Below are 24,869 nucleotides of genomic sequence, written 5' to 3'. Positions count from 1 at the left end.
AAGATATTAGCAAAAATGTTCAAATTTAACACCTTTGTTTAAAATGAGCAAATTTGTTCAAAGTTAACGGAGATGTTGAAGGCTAAAAAATGTGTTAAATAAAAAATAAATATTATTATTCATATTTTCCCTTTGATGTCAACTAGATAATGAATACCTGCCAAACAACCACTCTAGTAACCTGGGGCAGGCATTATAATGTAAATGTTTCCAGTCCTGTTGGGTTCTCACTCTTGACTCATGTGATAAGACACGAATATATACAGAATATATTACAAGGACAAGAACTTTTGAAGAGTTTGAGCCTAAATGTTTAGTACTATTTTCCTGAGTTTATTATTATTATTATTATTATTATTATTATTATTATTATTATTATTATCATCAAGGCAGTGAGCTGGCAGAATCGTTAGTGTACAGGATGAAATGCTTGGCGGTATTTCGTCTGCCACTACGTTCAGAGTTCAAATTCTGCCAAGGTCGACTTTGCCTTTCATCCCTTCAGAGTCAATAAAATAAGAACCAGTTACACACTGGGGTCAATGTAAATTGACTCATCTCCTCCTCAAAAATTACTGCCCTTGTGGCAAAATTTGAAACCATTATTATTATTATTATCATTTGGCAGTGAGCTGGCAGAATCATTAGCACACCAGGTGAAATGCTTAGCAGTATTTCATCTGCTGCTATGTTCTGAGTTCAATTTCTGCCAAGGTCAACTTTGCCATTCATCCTCTTGGGGTCGATTAAATAAGTACCAGTTATGCACTGGAGTCGATATAATCGACTTAATCCCTTCCCCCAAATTTGAGGCCTTGTGCTTCCAGTACAAAGGATTATTATTATTATTATTATTATTATTATTATGATCATCAAGGGAGAGGTATGCAGTAATATATATCTGGAAGATCCTGGAAGGAATTGTGCCAAATTTTGGCATTGAAAACTACACCAATGCCAGAATGGGACGATACTGCATAGTGCCAAAGATCCCAGCAATGCCATCGCACTTCAGGACCAATTACTGCAACAGTCTGGGTTTCAGGGCCACACAGCTTTTTAATATTCTCCCAAAGAGCCTAAGGAACCTGCACAAAGTAGATGTAGGTGTTTTTAAATCAAAGCTGGACCTCTCCCTGTCAAGAGTCCCAGACGAATCTACCTTACGGCAAGAGGTGTAAAATGAGGGTAGCTACATCAAACTCCATTCTTCACCAAGTGCCACATATTAGAGGAGGCTCTCAGTAATAACAGTGTAGCAAAATGGCGGTGCACCAGCATGGCCACAGCTCTGAGCTGAAACTAGAGAGAAAAAAAAAACAAAAAAGAAAGGCACCAAGTTGGCAGAATTGTTACCAGATCGGGGAAAAATGCTTAGCTTCATTTCTTCTGACTTCACATTGAGTCCAGATGCCACCAGGATTGACTTTTGTATTTCATCCTTTTGGGATTAATAAAATAAATACCAGTCGAGCAATGGGGATTGATCTAATCAACTTATCTTCCCAGAAATTGCTGGCCTTGTGCCAAAATTTGAAACCACTATTATTATTATTATTATTATTATTTCATCCTTTTGGGGGTCAATATTATCAATTAGCCCCGTCCCACCAAATTTCAGTTCTTGTGCCTATAGTAGAAAAGATTATTATTATTATTATTATTATTATTATTATTATTATTATTATTATTATTATATAAGGCAACGAACTGGTAGAATCGTTAGCACACCAGGCAAAATGCTTAGTGGTATTTTGTCTGTCGTTACATTCTGAGTTCAAATTCCGCTGAGGTCGACTTTGACTTTCATCCTTACGAGGTCGATAAATTAAGTACCAGTGAAATACTGGGGTCGATGTAATCGACTAGACCCTTCCCTGCAAATTTCAGGCCTTGTGCCTTTAGTAGAAAGGATTATTATTATTATTTCTGGTGTGCTAACAATTCTGCCAGTTCGCTACCCTAATAATAATAATAATAATATAATAATAATATAATATATAATCATCATCATCATCGTTTATGTCCGTTCTCCATGCTTCATGGGTTGGACGGTTCGACCAGGGATCTGGGAAGCCAGAAGGCTGCCCCAGGCTCTGGTCTTATCCGCTGTAGAAACATTGCCAGATAAGACCGGAGCCTGGGCAGCCTTCTGGCTTCCCAGATCCCCGTCGAACCGTCCAACCCATGCTAGCGTGGAACGGACGTAATGATATGATGATGATTATTATTATTATTATTATTATTATTATATTATTATTATTATTAGGGTAGCGAACTGGCAGAATTGTTAGCACACCGGAAAAAATGCTTAGTGGTATTTCGTCCATCTTTACGTTCTGAGTTCAAATCCTGCAGAGGTTGACTTTGCCTTTCAGCCTTTCGGGGTTGATGAAATAAGTACCAGTTGAGCACTGGGGGTCGATGTAATCGACTTAGGTCCCCCGCCACAAATTTCAGGCCTTTGTGCCTTTAGTAGAAAGAATCCTTATCATCATTATTATTATTATTTTATTATTATTATTATTATTATTATTGTTGTTGTTGTTGTTATTGTTGTTGTTCCTATGTGGTCTCCAACAAATCTGATTGCAGCTATCTACTTGACTGATGATTTCTAATGATTAACTTGTAATATATTATTATATTTTCAAATAAAAACCAAAATCCATGTAAATGTTGTATAATAAAGACTTCTATAAACATAATAACTGTGTTTCTTTGTATATTACTAGCAGTATTGTCCGTTTTTCTATCTTGATTTTTTATTTTTCATGCAATTTACACATGCTTGCATGCGTGGTGAACACAGTTCAGGTCAAACAGCTGACTGAGTAAAGTTCACTATTCAATGCATGGGATAAGGCCTAAACAAACACATTATCGATTTTTGCACTTGCGAGATTAATTTCGGAACAGAAATAGCGCAGTTCAATTTTCATTCGCCTAAACTTTAAGTGACCCATTTTTGGTGGTTCTACGATTTGTTGGCTAGGAGGAGATGTGCCGGGAAGTTAAACACACAGACACACACACAGATGCACACAAGTTGAGTTTTATATATATAGATTTCCTTTGTTACAATTATTGAACTGTGGCCATGCTGGGGCATCACATTCAAGGGTCTACTTGAACAAACCAACTCCCAATACTTAATTTTTTTTCAAAAATCTGTTACTTACCCAGGTGGTGCTATTAAGTTAGACATGGCCTGGGCCAATAATGGCCGAAACCTATCAAAGTATCAAAGTATCCTATCTGTCTCTTTTTGTATGTGTGTGTTTGTGTTAGTCCGTCATGGCAACTTGACCATCTATGTTGGTATATTTGAGAGGCGGTTGGATGGAACCTACACTCGCCTCCTTATGAGAGCTCAAAATCTCTCGTGGAAGCGCCATCCAACCAAAATGCAAATATATGGGAAATTACCACCTGTGTCATCTCTTGTGAAAGGTAGGAGAGTCCAGTTTGCTGGACATTGTTGTAGAGCTGAAAAAGAGGTAATTTCTACTCTTCTCCTCTGGAAGCCATCTACTCGCAATACCAGAGGGCACACACTCTCCTACCCTGATGTAATCTCCAGGGATACAGGCATCCAGCAACAGGACCTCCGTAATGCCATAATGGACCGTGAAGTCTGGCGTAGCATGGTAAATTCCATTGTCTCGACCATGGTCGAACAATGATGATGATGATGATGATGGTATATTTACATCCTTTTAACTTAGCAGTTCAGCAAAAGAAGATTCATAGAATAAGTATCAGACTTCAAAAGAAAGTACTGGGGTCCTTTTGTTCAGTTAAACCCTTTAATCCTTAAACTTTCTGATTACTCTGTCAAATGTAATGCTTATTAGCTCACGTTGGTTTGAGTTAATCATGGATTATCTTGTGGCTTTGAGAATTTGATGATGTGGCTGTTTATTTTTAGAATGACATTGTAGGGTAGGTATAAGAGGCCAGACCTGACAAGTTTGTATATAAAACAGGTAGAACGTCTGGGTTAGATATGCACAGTTTAAAGGCATAGTAAGGTAAGGTGTGTGTGTGTGTGTGTGTAGTTCAAATTTACAGAAAACAAATGACAGGTGAAAGAACAGCAAGCAGGTGTATTAGTTTAGGAAGAATGGAAAAGTCTTTGATGTTTTGAGCCTACTCTCTTTGACAGAAAGGATTGACAAGCAAAAAAAATGGAGAGAGAAAAAAATGTGTAGGGATTAATGGTTTGGCATGATAAAAATATTTTTTAAAGACTCTCTTTGGTCACAATGACCATGGGATTTGCACCTCGGAAGACCAGTAGTTGCACATGCATACCAGTCTCCGCTCTCCACGCCACCGATGTTATCCAAGGGAAAGGCAAAGGGGCTGATACAGCTTGGCACCAGTGATGTATCTTGTTTCTGCAGCTGAATGGACTGGAGCAGCATGAAAATAAAGTGTCTTGCTCAAGAACACAACATAGCCTGGTCCAGGCAAGGTTGTTTATGGAAGACCAGCAGTTGCCAATGCATACCAGACTCTCCTCTCCTCACCAGCTTGGTACCAGTGGCATTGCAGCTCATTCCTACAGCTGAGTGAACTGAAGCAACGTGAAATAAAGTGTCTTGCTCAAGAATACAACACACAACCCAGTCCAGGAATCGAACTCACTACCTCATGATTGTGCGCCTGATGCTCTAACCACTGAGCCATGTGCCTTCACACTTTTTGACAGCGTAATCTCAATTCTGAAGGATTATACTAACAATGTCTCACTTTAGTTATGTTTTCTGTTCTAGATTGGTGCTTGTAAAACTTGTACAAGTGATTGTTTATATGAAATATATAAAAATTTAATTCAGAAATATAGAAACATTTTCTCCTGTTTTAATATCAGCAGCAATTGACAAGCATCATCACAACAGCAGGTAAGTCTATTGAGATAGTGTGGCCAGGTTTTACCTTTTACCTGTTATTTTCATGTCTTGTAAATGACTTGACGACCTCACTAGTGTCGTTTGCTTAAAAAAAAAAAAGCGCCCAGTACACACTGTAAAGTGGTTGGTGTTAAGAAGGCATCCTGCTGTAGAAATAATACCACAGATGACATTGGAGCTCAATGCAGCCCTGCAGCTTGCCAGATCCTATAAAACCGTCTCATCCATGCCAGCATAGAAAAACAGACGTTAAATGATGATAATGGGAATGTGTGTAGAAGAAGTGAGATGCGAAGGTGCTTTAACCAGGTTGTATCACCGACAGAAAATAATTCCAGAATGGACGGCGTCACTATATACTCACAGTCAACACCCACGGCCCTTTTTAAGATCTCAGATATAAGGGAGAAAGTTGTTCTCAGAACAAGCCAGATGAAAAAAAAAATGCCTATGAATCTTACACGAAACTCGGAGTCATGTAGCAGCATTTGTTAGAAAGCTATTATCGTTAAATTGTATTATGCATCCTTACTATTGTCATATCGTTGAGTACTGTTTTGTATTTATCATGAACCAGAGCTGATCAATACACACACACACACACCCACACATTAATCACAAATACAGTCACGTACAGGCTCCCATGGAAACAGTTTCCCTGGATGCTATTAAAGAAAAACCTATTATAAACAATGTAATCCAAGAATAAAACTGCACCCAACTTCTCAATGTGAACGGAACTGTTCATAGTGTCTGTGTTCATGACAGAGAACCGCACACACACACACACACAAACGCACGCACACGCACTACATGTATGTGTAGTTATACGTATTTGTTTTACTATTGCTACTGTTGTCCAAATTCAACCTGATCGGAAGACGTGATGGTCACAGTAAGAATGTCGTGTTCGAACATTCCTCTAATGTATAAACATTTTTGAAGGACGATGATAAAACAAGATCCATCAAAGACACACACGCCGCAAGTTTTCTCGTCATTGGGTATCTCGGACTACATCATTAAATGTGTTTCTTCAAAGATTGTGGTTTGAGGGAGATTAGGCTTCTATTTCTAGCAGGTCAAAAAACCACGCAGGTGAGACAATCCCACTGTAGTTCTGTTTAGTTCCACGTAGACTCTGGAGTGTGATCAAAGACGTTCCCGCCATGGCTATCCGTTTTTTTTAGGTGTATCGAGAACTTCCTTTTTTTTATAAATGTAGGGATTTAGGAGTGGCTTAGCTGCTATTTCTAGCACATTCTGTGACCACGTAGAGGCGTGTAATCCACATGAGGACCCGTGTAACAGTGGTCAGAGCTACATTCGTGTGACGACCGTTTAGCAACAGTTTGTCCCAGTTGCTAGGCAAAGCGTGAGGAAGCTTCTCTCTGAACTTTAAAAAGAAGGCAAAAACACAATATTGACAAACATAACGAAGTTGTTCGGAATTTGGAAGACATTTCATTCTTAGTTGTCTGTTGCAACAGGCCAACACTTTAGCAAAGAGAAACTTAGTTTACTAACAGAACACGTACACACAAACAAATACACGCAAACTACATATACATAAATATAATACATACGTACATATATATCTATATATCGGAGAGAGAGAGAGACAGAGAGAGAGAGAGAGAGAGAACTAGAGATAGATAGATAGATAGAGAGAGCTATAGATATATATATATATATATAGAGAGAGAGAGAGCTATAGACAGATAGATAGAGAGAGAGAGAGAGCGCTAGGAAAAAGTTTAAAAACTTGTCGAAGACAAAAAAAAACTGTAAGTCCAGAGGATTAGAGAAGAGGCAAAACAATGTCGTTGCGTACTCTGCCGGCCCTGATTTTAAATCTTGGAGGAGAAATGATGTACATCTTAGACCAAAGGCTTCATGCACAGAATGTGATGGAAGACAAAACACAAAAAGGTAAAAAACAACAAAAAAAAAGTACTAAAAGATTTTAACTTTTATATGCGTATGTAAATGTGTGTGTGTTTGTACATGTATGTATATTAGTGCACGTATATGTGTGTGTGTGTGTGCATGTGTGTATAATCCTCCTCATCCTCGTTGTGCTTATTGTCCTCATTGTCTCTTACTCTTTCTTTCTCTCTCTCTCTCTCTCTCCCCTTATCCCTCCCTCTCTCTCTTTCTCTCATTCCCCAAATTTCCCTCCTCCTCATCCTCCTTGTGCTTATTGTCCTCATTGTCTCCTACTCTTTCTTTTTCTCTCTCTCTCTCTCTCCTTATCCCTCCCTCTCTCTCTTTCTCTCATTCCCCAAATTTCCCTCTATTCCTTTTGTGTATAATTTCGCATCTGTCTGTCTGTCTGTCTCTCACTCCCTCAATCCAAACAAACTCTGGTTTCTCCCCCTCCCTCTCCCCTTACTTTAAACAAACTTTTACACACTTAAGCCAAGGTTGTGTGGTTGAAAGGTCCACTTTGCAACCGCATGATTCTAGGTCCAGTCTCCAAGTGACACCTTAGGCAAGGGTCTTAGTCTCAGGTTTGCCACTAAACCTTGTGAATGAATTTGTGTCACTTCGTTTCTACAACTGGATGCTCTTCCTACCATCAACCTTTTAACAGACTCTACTCTCTCTTTACTCTTTTACTTGTTTCAGTCATTTGACTACGGCCATGCTGGAGCACCGCCATTTTTAGTCGAGCAAATTGACCCCAGGGCTTATTCTTTGTAAGCCTAGTACTTATTCTAGCGGTCTCTTTTGCCGAACCGCTAAGTTACGGGGATATGAACACACCAGCATCGGTTGTCAAGCGATGTTGGGGGGACAAACACAGACACACAAATATATATATATACATATACACAACAGGCTTCTTTCAGTTTCCGTCTACCAAATCCACTCACAAGGCTTTGGTCGGCCCGAGGCTATAGGAGAAGACACTTGCCCGAAGTGCCACGCAGTGAGACTGAACCTGGAACCATGTGGTTGGCAAGCAAGCTACTTACCACACAGCCACTCCTGCGCCTACTGAGTACATTTGGCATCAAAACAAGGCAGAGATTGAGTAATCCTTGGTGAGACAGGACTAGAAGGACCTCACAACACTACACTTTCTTTGATCCTTAGCAAACCATTTTATAGTATGAGCAGTAGGTTGGGATCCTTGTACACAGTAACCTAAAGCATGTAACCTTGTACACAGTAACCTAAAAGTGGAAGCTGGCAGAAACGTTAGCACGCCGGGCGAAATGCTTAGCAGTATTTTGTCTGCCGCTACGTTCTGAGTTCAAATTCCGCCGAGGTTGACTTTGCCTTTCATTCTTTTGGGGTCAATTAAATAAGTACCAGTTACGCACTGGGGTCGATATAATTGACTTAATCCGTTTGTCTGTTCTTGTTTGTCCTCTCTGTGTTTAGCCCCTTGTGGGTAGTAAAGAAATAGGTATTTCGTCTGCCGTTTCGTTCTGAGTTCAAATTCCGCCGAGGTTGACTTTGCCTTTCATCTTTTCGGGGTCGATAAATTAGTACCAGTTAGGCACTGGGGTCGATATAATTGACTTAATCCGTTTGTCTGTTCTTGTTTGTCCTCTCTGTGTTTAGCCCCTTGTGGATAGTAAAGAAATAGGTATTTCGTCTGCCGTTTCGTTCTGAGTTCAAATTCCGCCGAGGTTGACTTTGCCTTCATCTTTTCGGGGTCGATAAATTAAGTACCAGTTAGGCACTGGGGTCGATATATTGACTTAATCCGTTTGTCTGTTCTTGTTTGTCCTCTCTGTGTTTAGCCCCTTGTGGATAGTAAAGAAATAGGTATTTCGTCTGCCGTTTCGTTCTGAGTTCAAATTCCGCCGAGGTTGACTTTGCCTTTCATCTTTTCGGGGTCGATAAATTAAGTACCAGTTAGGCACTGGGGTCGATATAATTGACTTAATCCGTTTGTCTGTTCTTGTTTGTCCTCTCTGTGTTTAGCCCCTTGTGGATAGTAAAGAAATAGGTATTTCGTCTGCCGTTTCGTTCTGAGTTCAAATTCCGCCGAGGTTGACTTTGCCTTTCATCTTTTCGGGGTCGATAAATTAAGTACCAATTACGCACAGGAGTCGATGTAATCGACTTAATCCCTTTGTCTGTCCTTGTTTGTCCCCTCTGTGTTTAACCCCTTGTGGGCAATAAAGAAATAAGTAACCTAAAGCATGTAGGCCAGTGACCCACAACATTTTTTGCTCCATGGACAGTTTCATGCAAGACAGTCTTTCCATGAATACCACAACACAATGAAGGGCATAATATATAATTCAATTATTACATATAATGCAAAAAACACTCTGCAGACTGTGATAGTCAATAAAATACAAATGAAATTAAAAAATTTATTCTTTCTGTGTGGCCCAGTATCTGTTATGGCCTAGAGGACAATGATGAATAGGAGGGGGCTGAAGACTGAGCCTTGGTGATGTCTTGCAAACGACTTGCAGATGCAAGTGCTACCAGTCAAAAGCTCCATATACCAGAAGCCAGCAAGTGTATGGGGTCATCAGGAGAGAATGCGCGCCGTTTTGGGGCCTACCTCTCGACGGCATCAATGCGCACTGGCCCCCTCACTAATATGAGGCCCCACTTGCTAGATCAGCTGGTTATGAAGTTAAACTCAATATCCTCATTGTTTCTTTTTAACCAAATCCAGTGGCTAGCCTTCTCCACGGTAGATTGGATATCAGTCATGGTGGTATTGACTTTACGATGAGTTAGGCCTAGTGATAACAACAGTCGTCTGTATGCTAAATTCATCACTGTGCCAGTCTTCATCGAGAAAAGTGTGAATTTTAGAAATAATAGTATTTCTATTTTATTAAATCAGTGATTGTGTGTCACTTTGAAAACTATATTCAAATTGTGAGTTCAGCAGTGCCACCCAGCCAAGCAGCTATCCTGCGTTGATAAAGAGCAATAACCCAGAAACCAGTCCACGGGTGTTGTCTTGTGCTGGATCGGAGTGCTGAAGCCCCTGTTCAAAAATATAAGGACACAGATATTGTGTTGTATAGCCAGCTGGAAACAATGTTTCCTGGGGCTAAATGACAGTAACATCATCCATTCTAGGACAGCAATATTCCTTATCTCAGCCAGCTCTGATGTTCTGACATCCTTCTCCCTCCCTCCCTCACTTTTCATCTTCTCTCACTTCCTCTCTGCCATCCTTGAACTTTTTGTGCCACCAAAAAAGTTAACCCAGAAGTAGTCTGGCACATTTACTCTTACTCTTTACTCTTTTACTTGTTTCAGTAATTTAACTGCTGCCATGCTGGAGCACCGCCTTTTAGTCGAGCAAATCGACCCTAGGACTTATTCTTTGTAAGCCTAGTACTTATTCTATCGGTCTCTTTTGCTGAACCGCTAAGTAACGGGGACGTAAACATACCGACATCGGTTGTCAAGCGATGTTGGGGGGACAAACACATATATATACATATATATATATGTATATATATATATATATATATATATAATATATATATATATATATACATATATATATATACGACAGGCTTCTTTCAGTTTCTGTCTACCAAATCCACTCACAAGGCTTTGGTCGGCCCGAGGTTATAGTACAAGACACTTTCCCAAGGTGCCACGCAGTGGGACTGAACCCGGAACTGTGTGGTTGGTAAGCAAGCTACTTACCACACAGCCACTCCTGCGCCTATTGGTTTCATAGGTTTCTGTAAAGTTTTTGCATAGTTTAACACAAAACATTATTTCATAGAAAACTTCCAACTGTCGCGACTGTATTCTACAAATTTAGCCACTCGTGACAAGCTGTGTTTAGTAGGATGTGTTCAAAGTGCTTTTGCAGCTGTTTTCTTCAGTCTCGTAAAAGAAGGTTGGCAGGTCAGCTTTTAACAAGTATGGTAATGATACACTAAAATTACAATAATTTAGAACAGTTATAACTTGAGGATCCTAAATAAGAAATTCCAAAACTTCTGGAATGCATCTCATATCTCTTCTACCACATAAAATCTGTTTCTGTCCTGTCATCACTCTCTCTCTATGTCTCTCTGTCTGTCTGTCTCTATATGTGTGTTATAACAGTTGAGGTAGTGGTGGCAATACCTTAAATGTATTAAAACCTAACTTAATTCTAATTAAAAACTACGCAATTCCATTTTGGTCATTCCAGTTCTGCAGGAAATCGTTGGTACGATGTTCAGCAAACATTTCATGGATGAGTTATTCCGTTTACAGCCTGTTTACTCCAAGAAAGCAATGAGAGCAGTCTTTGATCGTATTGCACATTCTTCTGTCATGCGTTTGAATGCTGCCAGCATGGACAAAGTAAGTGCGGTAATTTTTACATTTCTTTACTCTTTTACTCTTTTACTTGTTTCAGTCATTTGACTGCGGCCATGCTGGAGCACCGCCTTTAGTCGAGCAAATCGACTCCGGAACTTATTCTTTGTAAGCCCAGTACTTATTCTATCGGTCTCTTTTGCTGAACCGCTAAGTGATGGGGACGTAAACATACCAGCATCGGTTGTCAAGCGATGCTAGGGGGACAAACACAAACATACACACACACACACACATATATATATATACATATATACGATGGGCTTCTTTCAGTTTCCGTCTACCAAATCCACTCACAAGGCTTTGGTCGGCCCGAGGCTATAGCAGAAGACACTTGCCCAAGGTGCCACGCAGTGGGACTGAACCCGGAACCATGTGGTTGGTAAACAAGCTACTTTCCACACAGCCACTCCTGCGCCTCATTATGTTCTGAGTTCAAATACTACCGAGGTCAGCTTTGCCATTCATCCCCTCAGTCATATCAGTTATATACTGGGGCTGATGTAACCGATGAGCCCCCTCCTCTAAAATCGCAAACCTTGTGCCAAAATTTGAAACCATTATTATTATTATTATTATTGTCATCGTTGTTGTTGATAAGATGGTGAGTTGGCAGAATCTTTAGCATGCTGGGCGAAATGCTTAGCAGTATTTCCTCTGTCTTTATGTTCTGAGTTCAAATTCCGCCGAGGTCGACCTTGCCTTTCATCCTTTCAGGGTCAATAAATCAAGTACCAGTTGCGTACTGGGGTCAATCTAATCGACTGGCCTCCTCTCCAAAATTTCGGGCCTTGTGCCTAAAGTAGAAAATATTATTATTATTGTTGTTGTTGTTGTTGATAAGGCAGTGAACTGGCAGAATCGTTAGCATGCTGGGCGAAATGCTTAGTGGCATTTCATGTCTTCATGTTCTGAGTTCAAATTCTGCCAAGGTTGACTTTGCCTTTTATCCTTTTGGGGTCAATAAATTAAATGCCAGTGAAACACTGGGGTTGATTTAACCGATTAGTCTCCTCCCCCAAAATTTCAGACCTTGTGCATTTAGTAGAAAGGTGGCAGAATCGTTGGCACATCAGGTAAAATGCTTAGTGGAATTTCGCCCATCTTTACGTTCTGAGTTCAAATTTTGCCGTGGTCGACTTTGCTTTTCATCCTTTTGGGGTCGATCAAATAAGTACCAGTTGAGTACTGGGGTCAATGTAATCAACTATTCCCCTCCCTCAAATTTCAGGCCTTGTGCCTATAGTAGAAAGGATTATTATTATTATTATCATTATTATTATTATTATTATTATTATTATTATTATTATTATTAATATTATTACTGTTGTTGTTGTTTTCAGTTATATGATTTGATGACAATGGGTGTGAAGTACCAATTTCTGATGTGTCTCCAGCCCAAAGAGATCCTCTTCATTACAATGAACCACCTTGAGGGCATTATGGAAATGGTCAAGGACAACGCCAGCACATTCCAGCAGGTGACGAACATCAGCAGAAAGTTTATCAAGGTTTGTTTTATTTTGATTGTCTCTGTGTTAATCACCACCACCACTACCATCATCATTATCACTACCAACTCTATCACCACTGCCGCCTATGCCGCCACCACCACCTACCTACCTACTTTTGGAATAGTTCTGAGTTACACAGAGAAGTTCAAAGGGTCCGATTTTGCAGTGTAGCTCACCTGCTGTATATATTTACGTGTGTGGGCTGAAATGTTCAGAGGCTGACTGTGAAGGAGTGATGCTAGAGATGTGAAATCTTGCATGTGTTAATTTCAGCTCTTCTTATTAATAACTGCATTGTTTCTTTCCAGTTAAACTGACGTCTGACTGTTCAAAGAATACTTCAAAAGTAACTAATAGCAATTACTCATGAAAAGGGACAAAATTTGGCATTATGGTGTTATTAAGAACCTGCAGAAAAGGGATTTAGCCCTCAATGGCATTCATACTGACCTGGTTGCTATACAAGGGGATGATGCTCCAACTTGATCAACAGTGCAAAAGGGAGAGTCTTGGAGATGACCGAAGGTCTGGACACCTTGCAACTGCCACCACCTGGGAAAACATTGATTGTATTCACCACATGGTGGTGGATGACAGGTGATTGACTATAAATCAAATAGTCAATGCAATTAGCATATCCTGTGAGAGAGTTGAGAATATTCTGAACAATGAACTTGGCATGATAAAGGTTCCTGTTTAGTGGGCGCCTTGTCTTCCGACACTTGATCAAAAGCACGTTAAGTCAGTGCTACTCAAAGTGGTGGTCTGCAGACCAGTGCCTGTCCGCGAGCCATCAGCTGCTGGTATGTGGCACGTTTCCAGAAAAGAAAGAAACATTATAAAATGTTTAGGTAATATTGTATTATTTGTTTACAAAATAAGTATAAGATTTTAAAAATTGTCAACTTTTATTATATTCACTAGCACTATGACCCGGCGTTGCTGTGTATGTGCACACATACATGCGAGTACTGTCCAAATCTCTGACCAATCACATACAGCTAGCTGGAATTCAATTGGCATATCAATTTTCAGGCATTTTGATTGGGTTTTGGATAGAAAATTCACAAAAAAGTCACTTCTATTGATTTTTTTAATGGCTTTGCGTGGTGACTGGGGAAATGTAAAGATGTGCACGACCACCCTTGGACGGTTTTGAATGACCATAGAAAGTGCGAGTCTGCTAACTGAAAAATTGTGGATTTGTATAAAGGACACACACACAGACATTTTGCCGTTTATATATATAGAGATTATATTTATTTTTTCTGGTATAAATTAATATTACTAAGAAATATTACCGGTCCCTGGCACATTGGGGAAAAAACTGCTGGTACACCGCATCAGATAGTTTGAGAAGCACTGCATTAAGTGATTATATCATAGGAAAATCTGACATTGTTTGAGGCAAATTCAAGATGAGTGTTGGGTTCATCACTTTGAGCCAGAGACAAAGAGACAATCCAGGCAGTGGGAACACTCTTCCTCAGCTGCTCCAAAGAAGACCTTGAGGGGCCAACTGAACACCTCATCACCCCTAATTATCTCGTTGCAGCTCCTACGGATCATTCTCGTCTTCTCTTCTGTCAGTAGTTATGTTAGCTTCTTGACCCTAAGACCCTGATCTGCTCCCTCATACTTCTCTCATACTTTAACCTCTCATCTCCGAGCATAAAGCCTACCTCACCCCACTTCACATTTCACAGTCTTGTGTGCTGCATGTTGACCTCATTTGTGTTGGTACCATGAAAGAAAGAAAAGTATCCAGTACATGCTGTAAAGTAGTTGACATTAGGAAGGGCATCAAGCCATAGAATCCATGTCAAAGCAGACACTGGAGTACGATGCAGTCCTTGGATACATCAGATCCTGTAAAACCATCTAACCCATGCCAGCATGGAACAGGAGCGTTAAATGATGATGAAGATGATGACGACGACGACGATGATGATGATAATGAGGATGATGATGACGATGATGATGATGATTGTGATGATAAACTTACATGGTATATTTTGTATGTGTGTGTGTGTGTGTCCCCCACTGACCTTTAGCAATCTCATGGACACTTGAAAATAGCGAATGCTATACAATGGATGTAATGTTCATGGTATCAGGAATTTTTTCTGTACCCACCATTTTTTTTTTTTTTTGGTATAAAAGAAAATTTGCTGAAATGCTTTTCCCTGAATTCTGACTTTTGATTCTGTATACAGATGTATTCTGAGTTATCAGATGGTGAATTTCAGCTTTTGCGTCAGACGGCGTTAAGTTTCTTCCAAGATATTCACGTCAGGGTAAGTGACCACTATCCTCGTCCTCACACACACATACACATGTCTACATACACACACACGCATGCACACATGGGCGTTTACACATTCACACACATAATATTATCTTATATTGTATTCTATACATTTACTTACTTTCCAGGTATCCATATATTTAAAAGAGAAAATTCAAAATGCTGACGGTTCATTTGTTTTGTCTCGGTCTGGTCAAGTGGCATGGAATACGGAGATTCCTATTGTTATTAGGTGAGAGATTTAATTACTATCTTCATTTCATCATCATCATCATCATCGTTTAGCGTCCGCTTTCCATGCTAGCATGGGTTGGACGGTTCAACTGGGAAGCCAGAAGGCTGCACCAGGCCCAGTCTGATCTGGCAATGTTTCTACGGCTGGATGCCCTTCCTAACGACAACCACTCCGTGAGTGTAGTGGGTGCTTTTTATGTGCCACCGGCACAGGTGCCAGACGAGGCTGGCAAACGGCCACGATCGGATGGTGCTTTTTATGTGCCACCGGCACGGGGGCCAGGCGAGGCTGGCAACGGCCATGAACGGATGGTGCTTTTTATGTGCCACTTGCACGAGGCCAGTCAGGGCGGCACTGGCAATGGCCACGTTCGGATGGTTCTCTTACATGCCACCAGCACTGGTATCACAGCTGCAATTTCCATTGATGTTGATCGATTTCGATTCGATCAACATCAATGGAAATTGCAGCTGTGATACCAGTGCCGGTGGCACTGGTACACCTCCTTGCAAGCCCCAGCGCATCTTTTTCACCGTTTCCTCTCTCTTTCTCTCTCCTCTGTTTTATTCTAACTGGGATAGCCCATGTTGTTGTTGTTGTTTGTTCCTTCTCGAGCCAGGCGTGGCTCATAAGGGCCGGTTTCCCACCTGGACGGGACGCCGGTCCGTCACAGGTGAGCAGCAAGATGCAGGAGAAAAGAGTGAGAGAAAGTTGTGGCGAAAGAGTCAGCAGAAGTTTACCATTACCTTCTGCCAGAGCCGCATGGAGCTAAGGTGTTTCACTCATAACACACACATCGCCCTGTCTGAGATTCAAACTCGCGATCCTTCAACCGCGAGTCCGCTGCTCTAACCACTAGGCCATGTGCCTCCACTATAGCCCATGTACCTCCTTCACTGTAAGACATCTGATACTGTCCCTCTATTATATTCCAATCTCTCATCACCTGGCACAAAAGCTACCTCCGCTTCAGTTGAAGGGTTTTCATCTTGCAAGTTTACTTTGTGACCTTGCTGGTGCTACATAAACAAAGCACCCTGTACACTCTGTAATGTAATTGACATTAGGAAGGGTATCCAGCTATAGAAACCATGCCAAAGAAGATAGAGCTTGGTACTGTCTTCCAGCTTGCCAGCTGCTGTCAAACTGTCCAACCCATGCCAGCATGGAAAACGGACACTGAATAATGATTACATACACACTCTCTCTCTCTCTCTCTCACACACACACACTAGTATGTTGCTGATAGGAATAAAGTTAGAAGAAATGAGGGAATTTTTCCTTACTTTATTTATATATACATACAGAAAGTCTTACAATTTTCCAAGGAAATAAAATAGAATGAAACAAAATAATTTAGAATATTTACATTATTACATTTAAGAATTTTTTGTCTGCTACAAGTATTCTGAAGAGCTTGCCAAAAAATTCTTGTGCCTGCAAAAGTGTGCACGTGTTTACCAGTTCCATACTTTAAATTTAAATTTTCAATTCGTTTCTTAGGTCTTTTGATGAAAACGGCAAACTTGTGAAATCCATCTCTGCAAATCCTGGAGGTCGGTACTTACCATCAGCGAAAGGGTCCATAGAGCCAAAAGGGGACCGAGGAACAAAACTGGGATGTAACATGTAAGGGGAAATTTTTGTATATTTTGAGTTGCGTAACTGGGACTGAACATGAAACCACGTGATTTTGAACTTCTTAACTTCATAATGTTTTAGATATGAATGTCTTTCATGAAGGTAACAAACTGACAGAATTGTTAGCATGCTGGGAAAAATGCTTAGCTGCATGTTGTCTGTCTTTACATTCTGAGTTGAAATGCCCCTGAGGTTGACTTTGCCCTTCATCCTTTAGGGGTTGATAAAATAAGTACCAGCTGTGCGCTGGAGTTGATGTAGTTGACTAGACCCCCTCCCTTGAAACTGCTGACTTTGTGCCAAAATTTTAAAATCAATATAATGTCTTGCACAAAGGCGGCGAGCTGGCAGAATTATTAGCCCATTCAGGCAAAATGCTTTATGTTCTGGTTTCAAATTCCACCGAGGTCGACTTTGCCCTTCGTCCTTTTGAGGCTGATAAAATAAGTACCAGCTGTGCGCTGGGGTTGATGTAGTTGACTAGACCCCCTCCCTTGAAACTGCTGACTTTGTGCCAAAATTTTAAAATCAATATAATGTCTTGCACAAAGGCGGCGAGCTGGCAGAATTATTAGCCCATTCAGGCAAAATGCTTTATGTTCTGGTTTCAAATTCCACCGAGGTCGACTTTGCCCTTCGTCCTTTTGAGGCTGATAAAATAAGTACCAGCTGTGCGCTGGGGTTGATGTAGTTGACTTGACCCCCTCCCTTGAAACTGCTGACTTTGTGCCAAAATTTAAAATCAATATAATGTCTTGCACAAAGGCGGCGAGCTGGCAGAATTATTAGCCCATTCAGGCAAAATGCTTTATGTTCTGATTTCAAATTCCACTGAGGTCGACTTTGCCCTTCGTCCTTTTGAGGCTGATAAAATAAGTACCAGCGAAACACTAGGATCGATGTAACTGACTAGTCTCCTCCTGCTAAGTTTCAGCTCTTGTGCCTATAATACAAAGGATAATAATAATAATAATAATAATAATAATCATCATCATCATTGTTTAGCGTCCGCTTTCCATGCTAGCATGAGTTGGACAGTTCAACTGGGCTCTGTGAAGCCAGAAGGCTGCACCAGGCCCAGTCTGATCTGGCAATGTTTTTCTATGGCTGGATGCCTTTAGGCAGTGAGCTGGCAGAACTGTTATCACACTGGGCAAAATGCTTTGCACCATTTCGTCTGCCGCTATGTTCTGAGTTCGAATTCTGCCGAGATCAACTTTGCCTTTCGTTCTTTCGGGGTTGATAAATGAAGTACCAGTCAAGTACTGGGGTTGATGTAATCGACTATCCCACTCCGTACAAATTCCATGCCCTACAAATTCCTATAGTAGAAAGGATTATTATTATTATTATTATTATTATCAAGGCAGTTAGCTAGTAGAATTGTTAGCACACTGAGCAAAATCCTTTTTCATGTTCTGATTTCAAATTCTGCCGAGGTTGACTTTGCCTTTCATCCTTTTGGGGGTCAATAAATTAAGTACCAGTTGATCACTGAAGCTGATGTAATCCACTTGACCCTCACCCCTGAAATTGCTGGCTTTGTGGCAAAATTTGAAACTAATATGTCTTTCATGTTTTATATTTTGCCAGATATTCCGATGACAATCACATTGTAACTGCTGATGGCAAAAGCAAGAGTTCTTTATCCTGTCGAGGTGGACCAGACGGGGTATTATGCCTTTTCCTCTTTTGTTTTTGTTCTGTTTTCTTCACTTTCTAATCTCTTTTTCCAGTGTGGTAAGTAGCTTGCTTACGAACTACATAGTTCCAGGTTCAGTCCCATTGTATGGGCAAGTGTCTTCTACTATAGCCTCGGGCCAACCAAAGCCTTGTGAGTAGATTTGGTAGACAGAAACTGAAAGAAGCCCGTTGTATGTGTGTATATATATATATATATATATATGTGTGTGTGTGTGGGAGGGTGTATGTGTATATGTTTGTGTGTCTGTGTTTGTCCCCCTAACATTGCTTGACAACCGATGCTGGTATGTTTACGTCCCTGTAACTTAGCAGTTTGGCAAAAGAGACCGATAGAATAAGTACTAGGCTTATAAAGAATAAGTTCTGGGGTTGATGTGCTCGACTAAAGGCGGTGCTCCAGCATGGCCACAGTCAAATGACTGAAACAAGTAAAAAAATTAAGAGATTAAAGGAACTAAGTTAGTCATCACCATCTTCATCGTTTAACGTCCCGTCTTCCATGCTTGCAAGGGTTGGATGGAATTTGTTGAGAAGGATTTTCTGTGGCTTGATGCTCTTCTCTCGCTAACCCTCACCTGTTTCCGAGTGTGGTGATACATTGCCCATGTTTCCATGGAAGATTGGACACAAACAACCCTGCTTGCATGATGGTGACGCTTGTTTACAACTGTCACACAGTGTTAAGGCCAGGCGACAGTAACACATGCATACATGCACACACATATACATATATATATGTGTGTGTGTGTATGTATTTCAAAGGGCCGGCTTCATCACATTCTGAGGGAGTGCCAGTTGGCTGCTGTACACACACAACATATCTCCAGATGTCCTCTCCACACCACCACATGCCTCCTACTGTCCATCGTAAGCCCCCTACTTCTCTAATCACTCCTTTCTTTATTACTTCCAGACAGATAACAGTTCTGATGCTAATGCACTGGCCCAGCTACAGCTTCTCTCCCGTCTGATTGGAATGGCAAGTACGTCACAGAAACCAGAAATAGAACTGAACCTGTTCTGTTCAACTCCAGAGGACAAAGATGATGATGAAAACACCATCACTCCGTACGTTACTCTGTTTAGCTTTGTTTGTTGTTTGATTTATTGTGTAAGTTTAAGGTGGTGTGTTGTTGTCCTGCGGTAGACTAGGTCTGTAAATTTAAAACAATTGTGCAAACTGACATTAACCCTTTAGCATTTAAACCGGCCAAAAGTATTCTGCCTGTTTTATAGTCAAACTGGCCAGATCTGGTCTCTCACACCAACCCTACAATATCATTTTAAATATTAACAGCTACCTCATCAAAATCTCATCGCTACAAGATAATGCTTGATTAGTTCAAAACAATGAGGATAAAAAAGGATTAATTTTGGCAGAATAATGCGAACACTAAAGGGTTAATAAAAAAAAAAAATTTTGTGTTGAGTTTGTTTTTAACATTCAGAATCAAAATGATTGGTGATTTCTGTGTTCAAGAAGACCCATCCACAAACAGGGCCCCTAAAAGCATATTGTTTATGTCCCTGATCCAATCTGTGCCAGATGTGTCTCTTCCCCATCCTTCTGACTATAACACTATTCACTCAGCTGTTGTAATTAAATAAGAGCAGACCTGAACATATTTCATCCCCAACCCTTTTTCTGCTCCCACTCACCGTCCCTGGAGCCACTTATTTATTTCTTGCATTCTTAGTATTGTTCCTTACCATCTTATTTTCCACTCAATGCCTCTTCACCGCCACACCCTCTCAATCTGCCAATGGCCACACCCTCTACCTACATTTGTCTCCCACAGTTTCCACCCCTACGTACCTCATCCCTGGCACTGCATCTCTTGCGCACTGCCCACACTCCATATCTTCTGGGCTGCTACCTATTTCTTTATTACCCATAAGGGGCTAAACATAGAGGAGACAAACAAGGACAGACATAGGTATTAAGTTGATTACATCGACCCCAGTGCATAACTGGTACTTAATTTATCGACCCCGAAAGGATGAAAGGCAAAGTTGACCTCGGCGGAATTTGAACTCACAACGTAACGGCAGACAAAATACCGCTAAGCGTTTCACCTGACATGCTAACATTTCTGCCAGCTCGCCGCCCCTAGGCTGCTACCTATTACCTTTCCTCCTCCAGATTGATATTCACCATTGACTACACCTCCACTTGTGTTCACCATTCCCTTCATCCACCTCTGTCCTCATCTCCATCCATCTGCTACAATCCTTTCACATGCTCACGAACTTACCTGTCCAGTCCTCTGGACCACTTCTCTAATGTTCACCGTCCTGTAACTCCAGTATACACCCTCACACATCATTACCACCATCTTCTCTCTTTTCCAACTGGGGTAACCATCTATCTTCCCTACAACAAAAAACTTGTTTCTGTCCCCTCTATCATACTTAAACCTCTCATCATCTGAGATAAAGCCACTTCCCTCAATACTACACTCCATGGGGCTGCAAAGCAACCACACAGCCACGCTTCTTCTCTAAATTCTTGGCATTTTCCCTTTTTTTATTTTCTTCTTTTCATTTCAGACCTGCTATTATCAGAGATGCTACAAAACCCTTGGAGATTATGATTGATGCCTCAAAGGTTTGCTATTTGTTATTATTTAATTAACAGAAATGATTAACATTAATTATCTTTTTTCGACACGTTTCTGTCATTGGACTGCAACCCAAATGTTTTTATTTTCATTTTTAGCTCTGGTTCTTACTCTATTGGTCTGTTTTGCTGAACCCCTAAATTATGGGGATGCAAACAAACCAATACTAGTTGCTAAACTGTAAGAGTGGGAACACAAACACAGACATACACGATGGGCTTCCACACGGTTTCTTTCTACTCATAAGGTTTTGGTCAACCTGGTGTTATAGTAAAAGACACTTGTCAAAAATGCCATGCAGTGGGATTGAACCTGAAACCATGTGACTGCAAAGCGAACTTCTTAACCACACAGCCACGCCTGCGCCTATACATTATTTTCAGCTCATTGTTTTTTTGAGGCATAAAGCTGGCAGAATCGTTAGCACACTGGGTGAAATGCTTAGCGGTATTTTGTCTGTCTTTATGTTCTTAGTTCAAATTCCGCTGGGGTCGACTTTGCCTTTCATCCTTTTGGGGTCAATAAATTAAGTACCAGTTACGCACTGGGGTCAATCTAATCAACTGGCCCCCCTCCCCAAAAATGTTAGGCCTTGTACTTAGAGTAGAAAGGATTATTATTTTCAGCTTTTTGGTTTTTTGTGTTGTTCTTTTTTTCAATTGATATAATCTCTGGATTACATCAATACAGCGGAAGGGAAGGGGCTGTGTCCATAGCTTTTGCAGGTCCCTCCAAGACTGGTTAGATCAAATGATGTAGATCAGGGGTTTTCAACCATTTTTTATCTCTGGACCCCTTTGATTACTATTTTATTCTGGTGGCGCCCCGCCTCCATTTGATGTTTAAAAACTAGTTTTACAGACACTTGTTTCGAAATTCCCATTTTGTTTATCACACATTCACTTGCGTTGGTTGAACAATGTAAAATGTTCGAGAAAGAAACTCAGCTGTTTCTTGCAATGCATAACCAATACACACATCATCTAAAGCAAAACTTTTTAGGGGCCCTTAAAATACTATTGTGGACCCCCAGTTTAGTATTTTGTTGCGTGGAACCCCCCAAAATCTTTGAGAACCACTGATGTAGATGATCATTTTGAACAGCTGAAAGTTTCTATCTGTAGGAAAAATATGAGCAAGGAAGAAATTCTGTAGGGAAAGACTGGGTGTGTGGTTAGTGCAGGGTTTGGATTGTGTGTATGGTGGTAAGAATAGCTGTGTAGTCACAATGATGGAGATGATGATGATGATGATGATGACTGGTGGTGGTGGTGCTGATGATGATGATGCTTATATTTTTGTTTTGTTTTCTCTTGACAGAAACAATCAAGTGATGAACTGAATCGGATCATGGGAGAAATGTCTGTTGAGGTGAACCCTGCATCAGAAGTTGAGGAAGACCTGTTGGACTTAATGGATGCTGCTCATTGAAATGTGTATATATATGTGGGTTGAAAAGGACATTACAGCTTCTACAATGTTGCAGGATTCATTAATCCCTACACGAATACCATACACATATTTGCAGTGCCTTTAGTGATAATGGCTGAAGTTTAGTGACACTCACCTTATAAACTTTAGGATGTCACAGCCACACACGTAACAGAGTGAAGTGTAACAGGGACATCAATAATGAGCCTAAGATAAATCATACCTAGGATCTTTAACCAAAAGACCTACCATTCCTTGTATCTTTAGCAGAAGATCAGTCATACATTGGATCTTTAGTCTAAGATCAATCATATCTTGGATCTTTAGTCTAAGATCAATCATACTTTGGATCTTTAGTCTAAGATCAATCATATCTTGGATCTTTAGTCTAAGATCAATCATATCTTGGATCTTTAGCATAAGATCAATCATACTTTGGATCTTTAGCTGAAGATCAATCATACCTAGGTTCTTTAACCAAAAATCAATCATACCTTGGATATTTAGTTGACGGTCAATCATATCTTTGGATCTTTCCCAAAAATCAATCATACTGTGGATCTTTAGCTTAAGATCAATCATGCTTTGGATCTTAGCTTAAGATCAGTCATATCTTGGATTTTAGCTTAAGATCAATCATAACTTGGAGTTTTAACCTAAGATTTGCCCCAACTCACGTCCCACATACTAATCCCAGATTAAAGATTTGTGGTATCTTTTATACTTAAGATAACATTTTGCAATGTGATCAAACTTTATGACTGAATCACACTACTTGGGGGTGGGGTGCTTTAATGATTTCTTTCTATACTTCATAGATAATAATATTTTCATAATTATCTATAACTAATCAATTAGATATCCTAGAACAGCCCCTGCAAATTACTTTACCATATGACACTAAATTTTATGATTACAGTGTCATTTCTTGACAATGTTGCTTCCGTCGCCATATCAGTACTAAGATTTGTAGTTTCCATCATTGTGACTCATCTTATGATACTCCTTCTGTCACCATCACAACAATGTGACTGAGCAGATGTGGGAGTCTCTATGTAGCCACTTAACTTGCTAGAAATAGTGCTCCAATCTTTAAATTACAACCTACTGTCTTAAAATAAAAGGCAAATTGGATCATGATGTAATGTCTTAAATATATAACACCTGAAAAAAAAAAAGACATGATGGTCATGTCTGGAATGCCTTTTCTTATAGGCCTATTCGGTCAGGACTGACCTGGGTTTCAACAATGATAAGGCAATACCACCTGCAACAGACTTAGAGGTGGTTGTCATAGTTACAGTGGTAAGGAGGAATTGTGGTTGTTGTAGTGGTGAGGAATGTAGTTATCATAATTACAATAGTAGTGGGAATTGTGGTTGTCATAGTTACAATGGTAGTGGGAACTGTGGTTGTCATAGTTACAATAGTTATAGTGAAGTCCTAGATGCTTTTCAAAAAAAAAAAGATTGGATGGTCATTGGATTCGAAGGATAATTGATTGCTATTTCTAGCAGGTATAGTGTCCATGAAGGTTAGTATTGGTACCTATAGTTGTTTTTGTTGTTTAGCTCCAGGTCAGCTTTGGCCAAGCAGGCTTATAATCAAAAACTTTTCAGCTGTGACCACAGACCACTTCATTCAATGTGTTATTTGCTTTCCTGACTTGGTAGGATGAAGTATGAAGGAAATTTAGCTGCTATTTCTAGCAGATCGAGTGACCACATAGAGGGTTCTGGTATTGGTGGCTACATCAGTATTTGTAGCTATGGTATTTAATATTTGTTGCCATTAGTTATTTAGTTCCAAGCCAACCCTGATCAAAAAGGCCCATAATCAGAGGGATTCCAAGCATGACCATATCCAGAACATTTTCTGATGTTTCCTTACATTTTTCAAAGATTCTGTAATTTGAAGAATATTTGGCTGCTATTTCTAGCAGGTTGAGCGTCTATAGACAACCTTCTTTGTGGGCTGTTGGTGTTTATAATGGATAATAATATCAATGGTTATATAGTAATTACTGGTAACTATAATCAATTACTCACACAGAACATTAAAAGACTAAGCACATTTGTGGAGAAAATGTTCCATTTTAAAAAAATATTTGTTACCTTTCTTGTTAATATTTGTTGTAATATTTCTTCCAAATATCTAACAGAACGGAATGGGAAC

General features: G+C 40.1%; 1 protein-coding gene and 1 long non-coding RNA gene across 3 annotated transcripts; one reads left to right on the top strand and one right to left on the bottom strand.

Moving 5' to 3' along the window:
• Window positions 1-1,371: 1,371 nt before the first annotated feature.
• LOC118767518 lies at window positions 1,372-18,475 on the bottom strand. Its single transcript, XR_005003438.1, has 3 exons — window positions 18,464-18,475; window positions 15,064-15,073; window positions 1,372-1,501 (listed from the first exon to the last, which is right to left on the bottom strand). It is a non-coding gene; the product is annotated as an uncharacterized LOC118767518 (long non-coding RNA).
• On the top strand, window positions 6,592-24,207 carry LOC115223254 (protein OSCP1-like). Of its 2 annotated transcripts, XR_005003437.1 has the most exons (11): window positions 6,592-6,851; window positions 11,071-11,225; window positions 12,584-12,751; window positions 14,971-15,051; window positions 15,191-15,294; window positions 16,801-16,926; window positions 18,532-18,610; window positions 19,556-19,710; window positions 21,193-21,250; window positions 22,584-24,027; window positions 24,062-24,207. XR_005003437.1 is itself a non-coding variant. In XM_029793755.2 (10 exons), exons 1-10 carry the CDS (start codon window positions 6,740-6,742, stop codon window positions 22,692-22,694), a joined length of 1,149 nt encoding a protein of 382 aa, XP_029649615.1. In that variant the 5' UTR covers window positions 6,592-6,739; the 3' UTR covers window positions 22,695-24,207. The 2 variants fall into 2 exon arrangements, 1 of the variants encoding a protein (XP_029649615.1); XM_029793755.2 differs by having other exon boundaries at window positions 22,584-24,207.
• Window positions 24,208-24,869: the final 662 nt, after the last annotated feature.

The sequence above is a fragment of the Octopus sinensis genome, linkage group LG22 (genome assembly GCF_006345805.1).
Source record: "Octopus sinensis linkage group LG22, ASM634580v1, whole genome shotgun sequence".
NCBI lineage: Eukaryota > Metazoa > Mollusca > Cephalopoda > Octopoda > Octopodidae > Octopus > Octopus sinensis.
The sequence above is the reverse complement of the archived record's forward strand: the minus strand, read 5'-3'. Positions and strand labels throughout refer to the sequence as shown.